Source organism: Plutella xylostella, chromosome 27, assembly GCF_932276165.1.
Source record: "Plutella xylostella chromosome 27, ilPluXylo3.1, whole genome shotgun sequence".
NCBI lineage: Eukaryota > Metazoa > Arthropoda > Insecta > Lepidoptera > Plutellidae > Plutella > Plutella xylostella.
Window position 1 is genome coordinate 138,174 of NC_064007.1, and position 17,395 is coordinate 155,568.

Consider the following 17,395-nt stretch of genomic DNA (forward strand, 5'->3'; position numbering starts at 1 on the left):
TATTTATAGTCAGTGGCATCATAAAGGGAAGCGGCTGAAAATCAGCGCGGTAGTAGGTAATATATTATCTTCTACCGCCTTAGCTGAGCCGCCGTCCGTTTCGGTGCCAGACAACGCACACATATACTCTCATCTATTTCTTTTGTTTAGTCATAAGGTCTTTGTGTTCATTTATTACTGTTTTTCAATATGTTTTCTTTTTTTTTCTGTGTGTGTGCGATGGCACGGAATAAACGTTTATTATTATTATATTATTATTATTATTATTAAATACAATCACGAGCCTACGATAGCAAAAATATGTTTTAAAATGGATAGAACTTGACACTGTATACAGGCATATTGCTTCACTAACAAGAACATACATAATTGAGCTTTTAGTTTTAAAGTTTATATTTTTCAATTGAACAATATCTTTCAAGTAATATAAAAAAATGGTATTTCCTAAAAAATACTGTTTAATTTAATACAACACATATTATTTGTAAATTGGGCAAATAATACCTTGAATTAATGAGAGGGCAACTTGGGAAAATGATTTTACCCAAACTTTGGCCTCACCGTTTAACGAGCTTCCTCCAACATTCGATATCAACACTTAATACTATATATACAAGAGCTAAAATCATTCACAGCACGTTAGAGAACTGGTACCATACAAACGCCATATTTTTTCAATTTTATTCTTTTTTGACATAGTGGGGTAGGCTGCCGGGCCGTTTATATGTACTTTGTAAAATATAGCACGAGGCAAAAGGATCTCTTGTCAATGAAACGTCATACGGCTCATGCTATATTTTACAAAGTATAGTTACAGGTGACTTTTAAGGGTGGTCACGATCACGATATTTCCCTGGTCTCCTGGTATGTTGGTCTGAGCTCACCGCTGGCGCGCCGGGGCCCCGCTGAGGCTGCGCAGCTCGGTGTAGCGCTTGCCTCGCGCCAGCAGCCGCGACACCTCGCCCGGCGCGCGCGGGGGCAGGCCGCGCCGCCGGCGGTACACCACCACACTGCGGGGGAACGAAACAATATTATTAGTAACTTCATGATTCTACTTATGAGACATAACGGCCCTGTCCGAATGGGAACTAGATTGCAATATTTTTCACTTTGTATGTTCTAATCTATAAATCGGCTGTCCAATTTCAAAACACAGTAAGCGCCAACTTTAAAAAAAAACAGGTCTTTGATTTATACATTATTTTAGGCGATTCCGCACATTCCTGCATTGTCAGAATATCAAAAAACGGCTTAGAAACGAAAATAAAATTTCTAAAAACCTAGTAACTCCACCCTGCGAAATCAAAAATGCCACGAAAACCATTTTAAAACACAGTAAGAGCCACCAACCATTTTAAAACACAGTAAGTGAAAATGACTTACCAGGTTTTAAAATTGTCAATGGCGCTTACTAGGTTTTGAAATGGTCAGCAAAGGTCAATTTTTGCCCGTTAATTTTAGTAAGTCACAAATGGCATACATTATTACAAACACTTTTTTCGAAAAAAAAACAGATATTTCAGAACCTGTATCTTTGAACCAATGAGACCTAGAGAGGTGAATTAAAAGTAGAACATAAGGAAATTTTGTCTTCTTTATAAAAGCCATAGAGACCTTTCTCGTCAGAACCTTTCTACTAGCCCTATTTTGCATAAACCAAAAAAAACTCAAACATTGTAAACTAATTTTAGCTAAAAATTTAGGAAATATTGTCTAATTTAAGGCAGCCATAAATAATGTTCGTGTCAGACATGCCTTCTTAATATGGCGATTTGGTTCATTTAGATAAAACTTAAAAATATGCCGGTATTTCAGCTATTACTTAGTGCGGTCGTGTAAAAGTGCTGCAAAATTTGATTTAGATTATGTAAAGGATCCAAAACATATAAAAAAATAAAAAACATATAAATTATTACGTTAGTATTGCAATTTCAATATACTTTACTAGTCTTAAATTACACAATAATGGCTCTTACTAGGTTATAAAATGGTCAGTGAGGGCGGTTTTAGGGTGAGAAAACCATTTAAAACCTAGTTAGTGTTTTCTTTTGTGCATTACAGCAACAATATTAGTCATATTTAAATGAAATAGTATTGTATGTAAAGCCTAGGTTCTGCCGGTTCTTTTAAGCTTACATTCGTTTAGATATGTATCATAGTTTTACCAGGGCATTGAAATGAAGGGACAAAAACGTTTTTTGGCTCTCCTGAACATTTTGTCTCTTGGCTGTTACTGTGTTTTGAAATTGGACAGCCGAAATGCATCTGAGAAAGGTATCTATAGCTAATAGATATTCATTAATCAAGTTCCATAAGTTATGGGTCTGTCTGTAAGTATTGATTGTTCCATAGTTTTATTAGAAATAGAGCAGTTGCATTGTGTTTGTTTGGCAAATGCATAGGTGGCATAAGTAAACAATTAACCAGGGGCATAAATATATGTACCAGCGATAGATACACAAGAACAAAGCCAATGTTTACAAGGCAACGATAAGAATAAGATAGAGACTCAGGATTGCAGTTAGGTACTGCTATACCGATAGCATTGTTGTTTTAATTGTAACTAACTTACCTACTTTGTTTACTATTTATACATGTCGCAGGCATCTGGTTTAATCTTCTGTTTGATTGAACCGCTAGCCCGTTCATTAGATGACGCTACTCAGTTGAATGACTAAAGAACAACTCGTCAAGTGGTTGACTGTAACGTCCAACGTCTTGACTGAACGTTATTCAGCGAAGTCGTTAAATGGGATATAGTATAGCAACTTTGTAATGTCTGGTTAGGATGAACATGACCAGACAAGAGTCAACAAAAAGACTATGTTACAAAGCTCTCATCTCACAAATTAACTAAACAATAACAATAAACGTACCTTGATATTGTTGTTCATAATTATCCAGTTTCAGCACATTTTTTTCTTTGAAACTATCCGCCGGCGGTGTAATAATAGGTAAATCCATGTGGTCACACTATTTTAACATAAATAACGCACTTTAAAGCTAATTTATATGCAAAAAATAACAATACAAGTGATTTTTGTGTCAGCTGTTCGCTGTTAGACGCCATATTTGTTTTATTCACCACCTGACTGATTTTAAGTCCGCTAACTAGTTGGACGTTTTGTGACGCTTGTACAATCAACGTTCGGCCTAGTCATACAACTGAATAGCGTCATCCAATAAACGGGCTAGCGGTTCAATCAAACAGGAGATTAAACCAGATGCCTGCGACATACATAAGCACATTGCCTTTATGTATGCAGTATTTCGCTTTATTAGTTTAAAATCCGCACAGTTATTTAAAAATAATAACGAGGGCACGATATACCGGTGTATGTTAGTTTATTTATGTATAAGTACTCGTATTAATATGCTGCACCATAAGTACCAACATACTGTTGGTATCTAGGTACTTATAGCAATGTAGGCATGTGGTGGCGTTCTTATTTAGAGCAATTATTTACAGTGTTCCTACATGCATCGCTCATTAACACTGAAACGATAAACTAGTTAATGAACTTCAATTAAAAACTAAACGACACCTTTACATGAACACATGTCGGTAACGACTTCGTGACTTCTCGTGACGACGCGAGTTGCAAACATTTGTCCAGTCACTGTGTATCTGTCTGTCGCACAGATGTGTTCAAGAGCAGCCCGGTCACGAGTCGAGACTGAGTAGGCTCATCATATCGGTAATGATCCCTTGTAATAGTATATACAGGATGTTGTCGTCTTGTAGACACGCGATCTCTACTGTGGAATATAGAGGTCTCTTCCAAGGAAGACCATATAAATTGTCTATGCCGTCCTCAGTCGATCACTACTGCCTCGTGCCAGTAAGTGCACGAGAGAACCTGGCATCCTGATTCTGAATTATGATTAAACGCTACGTATATCGAGAATGATATCCTTAGCAGAGTCTTCTGCATAGCACTATTGGCCATGATAGTGACCAATATAAAGTATTTGGTAACCAAAATTCTACAACAAATCAGCAAGCGGAGTGTTCTCAATCCCTACAAGGCGAAACCACGGAACCCTGAAAGAGAATCACCCTATAACTTATAAGCGGCGCTCGCGCAGATGACTACATACAATCATGTCACCGGCCCACGGTAGCGCTCCGGCGGCTGTCTCAGAGCCGCGAGCGCCGCCGCTACGCGCGGACATACACATTACAACATCATTACATAGTCAAGAATTTAAAAAAACTTGTGAATCTACAGCACAAACATCGAGAAGTGAATGAATGCGGAAAAGTTTCAAGAGCAGAAAATTTTGCGGGTTTTTTTTTGTCTTCGGTGTAATTTTGGTGGAAACTAGGTGATGTGTATCTGCGGATGATTCGGTGATGTATTTAAATGTACTGTTGTGTGTTTATTGGAATAAACGTTTGTTGTGTTTGGTGTTTTATTTGATGTCCACGAAAAGGTCGATATAATTTATTTAAGATACATTCCATATTTTAATTCTTTGTGTTTTTTAGATTAAGAAATAAAGATACCAATACATCTTATATTATAGAATACTTTTAGATCTATATTACCTAATACGTAGAACCATACTTTCAAAAGTCTATGAAGGTAACATTCCATTGAGTTAAGTAAAAATGGCTAGATCTAGATTTTTTATTTTCCACTGCGATTTGAAAAATTACTAGTCTGCTTGATACAGATAATGTTTTCATTAGATGCACTAAAGGTCTCTTCTCACTTATTTATTTTTTGGGCATTTTTAAAACTAATAAAAACTATAAGTAGGGCGTAACTAAGGTTTTACATCCGAAACTTTACCCAGTGAGCCATAACTGAGAAGTACGGTGGCCTGCGCCTAAAAGTATACAGGCGGAGTTTTTAAAATAACGATCTTAAGCTCACATGGTGTTCAAGCACATCCACATAAACACCACTGCTACACACATCACACACAACACGTCCCCGGATTTATAACAGATGAAGCTGGTCCCTTCATCATCAGGGATCGATTTTAAAAACTCCGCCTGTATACTTTTAGGCGCAGGCCACCGTACATATCTTATAATTAAGTTTACACACACATAAATAACAATTGATTTCTTAGACCATATCTAAATCCATTAGACATACAACATTCATCACAGGTAATAAAAAGATCAATGGAGGTAAACCTATTGTTGTTAAACTATAGCTAATAAATAACTAGGTAATATGCTTGAAGGTTTGTGAGAGGCACACTAGAGATAAGCCTCCTCGTGGAACCGGCACACAAGTCTACATAAGTACTCCAGCTAAACCCCATGTAAGTAATTAAACTAGTTACTTAGCAAGAGAGGAAAATCATAAAGTTGGGGCCACATAATTGTATCAATTCCCTGTATCAGATTCAGACATCATGATCGCTGATACATGATAGTTTGGATGCAAATATTACGTTAAACTAGTGATCATGATACGCGCGGAGGCCACGCAACGGAGATCTAATACAAATGACTGATACTTATGTGGACCCAGATAGATCTGAAGGTCTTCTTCCACTGGAGGTACACTGTTTTCCGATCTGATACAGCATTGAGGTAGGTATAAAGATTTTCGGCAACTACATCGGATCGGCACGAGCAGTGTAAAAAGCCCCTAAGGAGGTAATACCTAAATACATAGTTACTAATTGTACATTAGCTCACTTGTAGCCTTGTGGCTGTAATCTTGGGTACTTGGCAGATTATGGGGTAGGTATACATAGCTACCTCCGGTTAATAAGGTTTCATGTTTACTCAACTGCTATACTTTGAGAGGGACAGGCATGCCCTGCTGAGTTCTGAAGGTACATTAAAATTGCTACAGCTACTGATGATAAGTAATTGTAAGAAATCACTAAAATACACAGTTATCTGTTCTACTTCTCAAATATTAAATTCATCTGTCCTAATGTCATGTATATTAAGTGGAGGCTCACAAAATAAGTAAGTACACATGAACAAAATAAGTAAGCAGATATTTACATAATAACGATGTAAGTACAAAAATATTTCGTATGACTTTAAATACAAATATTCGGAAAAATACAAATAACAGGTATTGAACCTGTGACCCTCGCCTTGGCAGGTCTCTGTGTGTGAGTACCTACTAAACAGGTGAATGTTAAACAACAAGGTTTTACCAAGTTTTACTTTTATTTCATTTCATCAGTTTAGTTCTATTATTATTATTAGCGAATCAACAGAATAAAGTTCCACAAGTAACATCAAACTAATCTTATTAATAGTGTCAAATTTTAAACTACACATTTCACATCAGGCTTTCTTACATTTGACCGGGAATCTCTGTAATTTTGTAAACTACATTTAATTTCCCTTATGCAATTTGTCGTCTATCTGCATATTATTTTAACAATGAGTACCTACCTACTCTGCTTTACATAATATGACATGATGAGTAAGCGTTTATATACATAACACTACGTCACTATGTACATCCTGCTTTTGTATTGTTTGTGCAGACCACAGTACATACAGTACATAGGTAGGTAGAGTAGTTAAGTTTTGCGAATTGGCGCAAAACAAATAGCAATAAAATAGTGATAATTTATCAGATAAACCAGACAATGGACTCGCCCGGGCGTGGAGCACAACTCTACAATAGTTAGTACCTACATGTACGTCATGTACCTACGTAATTACATAATAAATATTAACTGAAGTACACAAACTTTTTGACGAAGCGAGGGTGGATTGTATGTTTGATAAATTTTGTATTTTAATTAATAAATGAGATTGTAGTACACAAGATGTTGTATCTAGATTACTATAAATAGTAATTCTTATACAAATACATAGCTTTCTTCTAAAAATATAATTAGAACAGATAATATATGGATTGTTACGAATAAATCTAATACACCACTGATTGCTGAAACAGTCAGATGGTATATGTAATATTCATTGGAATTTTTTAATTTTTGAACTGTGGTAAGTATAGTTCCATACTAGTATTTCTGTAACATGTGAAATAATTATAACTAATAGGGATTATTACATAGAGCACACAGCCTGTCCAGCGCCGCGATGGGAAACTGACGGCCTTCGTACCTCTACGCTAATTAGATAATGATCACAACAATAACTGTCCGCCTGTCCGCGCGTGAGAACACGCTGTAGATTATACAGGGTGATGCGAGCACGCTCGGATAGATACAGGGTGATGCTAGCCGTGGCGCTACACAGCGACCTACGATAGTTGAAGTTCATGGTCTATTTGCTGGTGGCATTATTATAAATTCCACGATGGCGTTTATAAGGTTAATAATAATATTACAAGTACAGCATTCCAATTACACATTAAAACCATCTTCACTTAATTGTACACATATCAACTAAATTAAATTAATGTTCATTCATATAATAAATGTTTATTAGAAATGTTTAACAATCGCAATGTATGTAGATATAGATTTCCGACGAAAACCAAGTAATTTTCCATAAGGACATAACTGAAAAACAAACAAGCTGGTAGTGTTGTTTACACACATGTTGCGAATTTACAATTACATTAGGCATACCTACTCGTAAGTACATTAAGTATGTGTGGAATTGTGTACACATACTGATTTATTATATTAACTTTAATGCCAAATTATACTATGGATGACAGCATAGAGGTAAACGATTTCATGTCAACTGTTTCAATACTTATAAAATTCAATGTGAAACGTAAGTATATTACTCAAATATTATATCTATTATTCGCCATAATATAGATTCTTCTGAACTATTCATATTAGTAAAAAAAGTAACTAAGTAAAGTACTAGTTTTTACTTTACTATTAGGTACTTACTTTATTCATATTGCGGTTTAAAAGTTTCTGTCGCTGTAAACGGTGTTTAAAAAGCGATAAAAATAATACGAAGGCCGAGAGAGTGGAAGATTAAACAACTTTACAATATTTTTTGCACTTATAATTTAAATGTAGGCCATTCAAAAGTACTTGGTACCGATCTAGAGTAGAATCGGACGGAACCGAAACTACTTTACAAACTCAAATATTAATATTATTACAAGGAACACTCGTTTTTTTGGCTGTTGAATCTGTTGGTAACTTTAGATTACATAACAAGTACTCACAAGTACTCTACAAGGTAATGTAATTGGATTGGTATGGCATATTTGATATGGTTTAATAGTTAACCCAGATTAAATGTTATTGTGTTGGAAATAGCATTAATATTATGCTCTTGAAAAGACAGGAATTACAGCACTACAGGCGGCCTTATCTTATCCTCCCGATGTAACAACTGTATATCCCGAGACATAACTGTATATATCCTTTCAGGGGTTTATTTATAGCCGTTCAGTCTGTGCCTAGATGACTAACCCTATTAGTGTAAGACTGTGGTGCTCAATGTCGCGGCAAGGACTCGAACCAGGAGTGTTTCCACAGGAAGCCATTATCTTCAGTTGAGTACAGGAGGGGCGGTCACGGACTAATACGGTTGAGATTAATTTATGAGGAGCCGCCGCTTTATCGGATCAGATCGAATAAAATTCCAATAAATCAATATGAAATATAAAATGATTTGTTTTTTTATATATAACATTGGAGAGTATTATTACAATATTACAGAAAAATCTGGTATGATACAAGCAGGTATAGTTACTATATTTTTTTCTGTAATCAAAAAACGTTTATCGCATAACTGCTTTGCGGTTATGGAATAACCACCACGAATAATATTAATAAATGGTAAGTATTTTTATACAATTATGTTTTGTTGTTAGCCTTTGAACCGGAACAAAATACAAATACTTTTTGCATTGCTGCGTTAAAATGTGCTGTATTGTCTAACTGTAATATCTGTCGCTATAACTTTGTATTGATAACGGCAGATATTACACTATAAATAAATATCGCTAAGAGTTACACCTAAATAATATATAGTATCAGGTGCAATCAGGTCATGTCCAGTTAATTCCTTATTACCCTGTATTATACCAGGATGTCTTGACGGATATGCAAGTACAAAGATGTCAGTGGCATGTTGCAGGCGAGGTGCACGCAATGTGTGCCGGAGTGGATTTGCGTGGGTATCAGCAAATACATAGACCATGGGCAGAATTCTCCACATTTAAACTCACTGTGTACTTGTTTAGTCATAATTAATTCAGAGAGTGTAGTTATATTCATATTTGTGGTAACAATTTAATAGAAATGTTTTTATACATTAAATTAAATTTATATAGGATTATAACGTAAATAAATAAATAACCGATAATATTTAAATATTGCTGCATAAGTATTTGTTTTATTTAATTATTAGATTTCTAACATAAGTACCTATAGCTAGTTCTTAAATGATGTAGTGGATTTCATCCTCACATTTTAGATCGTCGGACAGTAAACTAAATTAGCAGTAGACGGCGTGGACTACTGCCACATGGCGGCAGGAAGGCTGTATTACTGATTAAGAGTGAATAGCCATATCATTTTAAATTTACAATTCGTCATTAAACTAGAACTATACACACAATATAAATGACTTACCTGTATGTGAAAGACCAATTATACAACATTTTAAACATAATAAACTGCAAAGGGAAGCAACTAAATAAACTTAATTATAATAATTTAAGCACGTTTTAAACGTAATAAATCAATCTACATAATATTATAGTAACATTTATATTATACAGTTAACAAAATACCATTTAATTATAAATCGGCAAAATTCTGTTATACATACATTTGTACAGTGTGCAGTTATGGGTGGGTAATCATAATTATTTACTCTTATAAGGCGTACTGTACTATATACAATTGTAAATATATAACAATAATCATACCGATCCATTAATTTAATTATACCTAAATGAAAGAATAATAATTACTGCTATCTATAGTATCACACATTTTTAAGTTGGTAACTTTATTTCTTGTATTAAATACAAATACTTATATAAAAATATTATTATTTATATAAAATGGAATGTTTATCATTTTGTACTCTTATTTGTAATGAATAATAATGTTGTTTACTAGTAAGTTTAGTAATAATAATGGAAAGATCTTACTTTCATGGGCCATGTGTACATCAATGTATTTTTCTTTTTCCGCGTCCAAATATAGAATGATATCTGCAACAAACAAAATAACATTATATTAAGTAAGTAACCTACTGTAAGAGAATGAGACACCTAGCGGGAAAAATAATAACTAGTAGTAATAAGTAAGTCAGGAGCGGTGGTAGCTCAGTCGGGTAAGCGCCCGCTTCTCATGTGAGAGATATGCGGGTTCGAATCCCAGCGCTGACATGTACCAATGAGTTCTTTGAAATTAAGTAAAATTTATACCATCGCTCTTACGAAGGAAAACATCGTGAGTAAACCTGCATATCTAGATTTAGCACATCTAGGTATGTGAACCCACTAACCCGCAGTGGACCAGCGTGGTGGGAAATGGTCCAAGCTTAAGAAGGCAGTTTAGACCTTGGGGATATGCTCAAAGGTTTCATTCGAAAGAGTCAGGTACAGGTACTGACACCCCCACTGAGAATAGAATAGAAACAGTTGGTTGTACTGACCTCACCCAAGCGCAGTGGCCACCAGCGACGCCACGCCCACCAGCAGCGCGGTGGCCACGCCCCCGCCCCCGCCCAGCTGCGCGCCCACCACGCCCGAGGAGGGGGCTCCCGAGCCGAACGCCTCTGATGCCGTCAGCACGTCTGTGGGAGACGTTGCTAGATGTCATTTGTAGGCTTTGGTGTAATGGCTAGTTATGTGTAAAATATATTAGAGTGTTTCTTCTCGAAGATGCTTGAGGAGTTTCTTTCCTCCTTAATGACAGGGCCTTTGTGAAATAGTGATAGATGACTGTCGATAATTTTAAAATTTTACGTCGATTAAACCATTTGACTTTGACTTGATCTTAGGCTATATAGACCTGTAGAGACCTGACCTGAGATGTAATGTCAGATTTTTGCAATGGGAAACCTGAGTTCGACAGAATTTTTGTAGTGAATACGACTAACATCCATGCTTATTGAATCATGCTCTTACTACGAAACCTCAATTCTACTTCCACGTAATGCACTTTCTGCCCTTTATATCTCTCTGTATCTCTATAACCTGTCTGTTAGAGCGAAATAGAGATTAGCCGGTTTATAAGAAAGTGTACTACTCAGGCTTGCGTACCATTGAGCAGACTACAAACAATTTTGGGGAATAGCATTAACATTAATTTTGCTTTGCAAAGGTTTTTTTCTATAGCTTCATAAAGTCATTAAATATTACTCTGTAAAAAAAATTAAGTATGTAAAAGCTACGATCATAAAAGCAAAATAAAATACCAAACCAATCGTTAATTTATAGCTCTGCCCAAAAGAACGCATGCAAACTAAAATTTAAATATAGTAAAAAAAAACTGGTTTCAAGTTTTAGTGTACTACCGTTACCATAGCAATAATAGACTAACTACAACATCAACTATAATTACTATTACACCTTCTAAAGAAACTACTAAGAAAATCAGAAGCATGCATCACTAAACAATGAATTCAAGATTAATAAGTGTTCTAAATATTTATAAGATTGTACCCCTTTCCGAATCATATCAATGAATAAACGTGGCAAAGCTTTGTAAAAGCTGTTCGAATGTTTATATATCACTTCACTAAACACCAAATAGCTCTAATTGTTATGCCACGCTTATTTGCAAGACTGTAGTATAGTGTTATGTTATTGTTACATGAACTATCTACAATTGATATGAAAATGAACGTACCTAAGAACTCAACTGCCGAGTGATGCGTGGAGGGAAACAAATTATTAATTATTATTTTCATCAGGCAGCAAACAAAAATATGTACAATATAGCACAGCAGCGTGAATAGTTTTTCAATAATATAAAGATAATAGAGTAAGAAAAATGATATTCCGAGTCTTCGCCATCAATAAATGAACTTGGGTGGACTAATTTAGGATTGCCAGTATTGCCACATCAAATATCGTTATCACAAAATGATGATTAGAACTTAATTATGAGGAACTGTATCAACCACGCCATTGTTACGTTTGCAAGCCGAAAGAAGGTGATATGGGGCAGTACAGTGTGCGTATCACGAATATTGTCGACTTCTGTCGATATTAATTCTATAGGCGAGTCACAGGAATTTGTTTGCGTTTTAATCTGGTTTTAATAGTTTCTAACAGGGGTGCTGATCAAGATGTCATTGCTATTGACATAAGTCGACAATGCCCGTGATTCACACAGAGGCTGGGTGGCACTCAGGCCGGGTGTCAGGTGGCACATAGGCCGGGTGGCAGGTGGCACATAGGCCGGGTGATGGTGGCACATAGGCCGGGTGGCACATAGGCCAGGTGGCACATAGACACGTACCTCCGTAGGTGTTGAGCAGCTCGAGGATGACTCCGTTGGTCCAGCCGAAGCCGGTCTGCACCACGTACTCGCCGCCGCCGCCCAGACCGCCGAAGATCGTCGCGTCGTACTGACGAGAAAATATACCATTATTCATTTATTGCACAGATATAAATAAATAAGTGTACAAAGAATGGACTTAATACTTGCATTTTCTACCAATCAACCCACATATATCAAAAGATGTATATTGTACATTGTACACAGCGGCATTAAGATGGTTCCTAGTATATCACGTTGGGGTCACCAATTAGCCAGGATTGGCCACTCAGTTTAGCATCAGTCACTATCTGCCGAGAATGCGCCGGACGCATATAAGGAACAGGTGCTGATACGTCGCGTGTTTTGAAACTATACAAGGCCAGAACGCACCCATAGAGTACTAGCACTGAATAGTTTCAAGTGAAAAAAATTAATATTTTACTTGAAAATATACACGATTTGTGCGTACTAATCGCGTATACTTTCAAGTTGGGATTTACTGAATCGTTCTTGAAAATATACATTGCTATTACGCACATTGCTTGATTGGCGTACTTGTCGCATATAATTTATACCTACATGCTGATTCTAGTTTACTTAACAATTTCGGTAAATTTAAATGACTACAATTGACTTGTTCTGCCTGTCATACCTATAGAATGTTAATAAATAAAGATGAACAAGCTCTGATTTGATTGATAAATTGATATTTATAGCAATCATACTTGTAAGTAAGAATACTAATATCTTATTATTTATATGAATTAAGAGTATTACCTACTACACTCCTGAACGGAAAAGACTAGCTTAATAACGCCGTCGACAATATTAAAGTGCATTTAACAGCGCATAAAAATATTATTATAACCAACTAAAAATGTAAATTTTGATCAAATTCAAAATTAAATGTGTTAATAATTGGGGTCATTTGGTGTTGACTTTTTGCTACTTGGACTTATTCATTGCTCGTGAGTGTAGTAGGTACTACCCTATATACCTATTACAGACATATATTTCAACAAGTTTTAAATTCACCGTAGTTGTCTTTTATGAATAAACACCCTCTTCTGAGATAATTTCTACTATTAATAACAACAGTTCTACAGTACAGTACAGTACATATCAATTTACTTTTTAACTGTACGGTGTAAATAAAAAACATGTTACGAAAACAATGCCATGTGCGGAATTATGATGCAATGTTTAGAAAGCAATAGACTTATTACTATTTCGCATGAAAGAAAGAGAAAGCAACCATTCAAAACAGCTACCTGGTAACTAATCACGTATAGTTTCAAGTGCTCGCATTGCCCTTTGGCACTTAAAAATATACACGATTAGTACGCAGTGGTAACTGCTGCAGTATATTTTCAAGCCATAATTTTGGCCCAACTTACTTGAAAATATACGCGATTAGTGAGTAATGGCCTTGTATACTTTCAAGTAAATCATGGCACCATTTCAATTTGAAAATATACGCGAGCAGTCCCACCCTCTGCGTTCTGGCCTTGTATAGTTTCAAAACACGCTGATACGTCACTTAAGGAGGTTCCTGTTCTGTCCCGTACTGTCTCTCGTAGATTCACTAATGTACAATACTAAGGCACGGTCGCTAATCACAGCGAAAAATGGGCGTTGAACTTTTTTATATTTGTCTCTGTCGCACGCGCACAGTAATAGTGCCCTCACGCTCGCACAGTGACCTCGATGGCGGCGGCGGAGACGGTGTTTGGTTCTAAATGCAAATGTCAACGTTCGATTTTCTCTGTGCTTGTTTGTTGGGTAGGCACAGTGGTTACATACCTTCTTTCTCGAGCATGGCCTAGTGCCTACTCCAGACCAACATGGCTCTCCTTGTAATGATGATGATGAGGAGGTTACTCTAGCTAGACAACCGACGGTGTCTGTAATGACCATGGCTGTTATGCCGATGTTTGATTCCCGCCCGGGGCAGGTATTTGTTTAAAAGACAGATATTTGTACCTGGATTTTGGGTGTTAAATGTATCTATTTGTGTAGATATGTCAGCTGTCCAATACCCATGTTACAGGCTCTGCCTAGTTTGGGGTCGGATGGCCGTGTGTGACACATGGTATTACCTTTTCGAGCATGACCTGGTGCCTGTTCCAGACCCACATAGCACATATTTGCACCCAGGTTTGGGTATTAATATGTATCTATTTGTGTATATATATCAGCTGTCTGTGTCTCTGCATATTGGGGTCGGATGTCCGTATGTAAGGCATATGACGGTACCTTCTCGAGCATGGCCCGGTGGCGGCTCCAGACGCGCAGGTTGCTGCGCACCCACTTGGCCGCCAGCTCGCCCGCCAGCCGCGCCGCCGCCGCCGAGCCCGACTTGTGCAGACCCATCACCTGCACGACAACAATACATTCATCGATTGACGTATATCATTAATCATAATACTTAACTATATGTATATTATTATGTAAAACGGGGTTTACACGATAAGAGAATGCCCAGTCCTACTTTGCCTTTTTTAATATTGGCATAAACACACTCACAAGCAATAAAAAGGTTACACTGAGAATATTACCAAATTACTCTTAAAAGGAAAAGGATAGCTTAATGACGCCTTCTGAAACATTGAGGTACATTTAGCATCAGCATATTACTAACTAAAAACGGTAATATTTTGTTTAAACTTTAAATTTCATATTTGAAAAAATGTTTTTTTTTGGTGTTGTCAATTTGTGAGTGGAATTTTTTAATTGCCCGTGAGTGTACCTTTTATGCCAAATATGAAACAATAGAATCGTTATATTGATATCGTCCGAGAGCACTAGACATTACGAGATCACGTGTTTTAACTATATTTTACAAAGTATAGACAAGTAATCGGTAGTGATTGGAACGGCGCTCGTTGGTAGAGGTCATACCCTAATCCGCGTTGTTCTATGGTAGAGAGAGGCCTATGTCCGACAGTGGACAACTCTTGTCGACGATGGTGGGTATACTCTGGACACTACGTACCACCATGTACTGACACTGTACGTACCACCATGTACTGCAGCGGCGGCCAGGCGTTGGGGTAGTCCCACTGCTCGCCCGAATGCTCGAAGGTCGTGGGGATGCCGCCCTCGAAGATGTCCACCTGGGAACAAGGTTACATTGCTTATGTAAATAACTGCAGGATCTTTCTCTGTCGTCTCCTCAAACATATATTTTCACGAACGGGTTTTCTATGAAATTATTAGCGAAACGCGTTAAAACTGATAATGAAAAAAGTGACTGCTAAAGTCCATCAACATAAATCTTTGGCGATTAGAAGCTATAGATGTGGTGACCCCGACACTTGTTCATTTCAATTGAGAACATGAATTTAGGTGAAATTTCAAATTTAAACGTAGCCTGTCAAACGTCTGTCAGTTAGTACAAAATGTATTTAAAATTGAATTTAAATACAATTTTCAATACGTTTAGCGTTTGGTAGAAGTGACCCTTAATTCGTCAAATCAAAGGGTACTTTTACTCAATACTACTTATGTAGTTGCTGCGTATATTTCAGCAGCTAACCGTTTACATAAACAGCATCTCACTCACCTTAACCTTATCCAAATAGTTAATAACTCGGCTGACATCCCTCTTCTCCTGACTGTAAGCCCCGGTCCACAGCGGCGCCACGTTGCTGGGGTAGAAGTAGTCTTTACTTAACCTTACGTATCTGCTTCGAATATTCAAAAAACTCTTACCTAATCCAAATAGTTGATAACTCTGCTGACATAGTAATCCCGTTTCTCCTGACTGTAAGCCCCGGTCCACAGTGGAGCCACGTTGCTGGGGTAGAAGTATTCTTTACTTAACCTTACGTATCTGTTTCGTATATTCAAAAAACTCTCTTACCTTAACCTTATCCAGATAGTTAATAACCCGGCTGACGTAATAATCCCGTTTCTCCTGGCTGTAGGCCCCGGTCCACAGCGGCGCCACGTTGCTGGGGTAGAAGTAGTCTCGGCGGCGCCCCGATGCCAGGCTGTAGTCCAGCCACACGCCCACGTCCTCGTGCCATAGCACCTGGGAGGGAAACATATTATATTAAAACACGTTGAAAAGGAAGGGCAGGAAAAATGTGAAAAGTTAAGCCTTAATAAGGCATGTCAATACAAAAAAAATATGCTTTTCGTCCGTAATTCAAGGGTCTAGAGTTCAAAATAAGGAGGGAATTATTTTCCATTTGCCTTTTTAAGGCTACTTAACGGTAAATTTAAGTTTTTGGTAATTTTTTTTTAATTGGTTAAAAATAGTTTTTTTTGATCCCGGGGAAAAATGCTACCTTGTATCTAAAATGCGATGAATTGTGAAGAAATTCAAGTGAAAGTCTTCTTAAATCAAGCACTCGATGATAAAGGTGAGGAGCTTGATGAAATTCAGTCAAGGGTTTGGCGCCTGAGCGTTTGGAGGGCTTTCACTCCTTGAGTACTATTAAATTCAATCATTATAGAGGCCTTATTTTATTACACTCAACATAAGCTTTCTAGAACTATTACTTGCAAAGATAACATTCATCATTCATCATCATTACGACCCATGAAGTCCCCACTGCTGGGGCACGGGCCTCCTTCCAATGAAGGAAGGGCTATGCCTAGCCTGAAGATAACACAAGAAGAAGGATTTATTTATTTATTTATTTATTTATTTATTTATTTATTTATTTATTTATTTATTTATTTATTTATTTATTTATTTATTTATTTATTGAGGCACACAAAACAGATAACAATGGTTACAAAATTTAAAAAATACAACTAAACATCTGTTCTACATTGATACCCAAAACATGCATGCACAACATTAATTATTTAGGATGGAACATTACTCATTACATGTGTTCTATGCTATAAGGTAAATACCTACTAATTTTATTAAATAAAACTAAAAATTTCTATGAAGTTGAAATAATTAGAACTAGCTATTCGGGTTAGAGCTCTGAAGGATGCCAATAGATTTTTTATATGTAAAGAATTTGTTATTAAAAATATCAAT

The 17,395-nt window shown here is 36.7% G+C and overlaps 1 protein-coding gene across 5 annotated transcripts in view; it reads right to left on the reverse strand.

Annotated features, from left to right (window-relative positions):
- Positions 1–860: 860 nt before the first annotated feature.
- Positions 861–17,395, reverse strand: part of LOC105386504 (trehalase) — a 49,208-nt gene continuing 32,673 nt past the window's right edge. For 2 of the 5 annotated variants that reach the window (XM_048630731.1, XM_048630730.1), the window contains exons 11-16: positions 16,256–16,426; positions 15,411–15,506; positions 14,647–14,766; positions 12,370–12,478; positions 10,561–10,696; positions 861–1,010 (exon numbers count right to left, since the gene is read on the reverse strand). In XM_048630731.1, the coding sequence (XP_048486688.1) occupies positions 881–1,010; positions 10,561–10,696; positions 12,370–12,478; positions 14,647–14,766; positions 15,411–15,506; positions 16,256–16,426 (762 nt within the window). In that variant the 3' untranslated portion in view covers positions 861–880. Of the gene's footprint in view, positions 1,011–10,040; positions 10,110–10,555; positions 10,697–11,620; positions 11,767–12,369; positions 12,479–14,646; positions 14,767–15,410; positions 15,507–15,955; positions 15,994–16,255; positions 16,427–17,395 lie in introns of those variants that run through there. The other 3 variants (XM_048630732.1, XM_048630733.1, XM_048630734.1) reach the window with 3 other exon arrangements.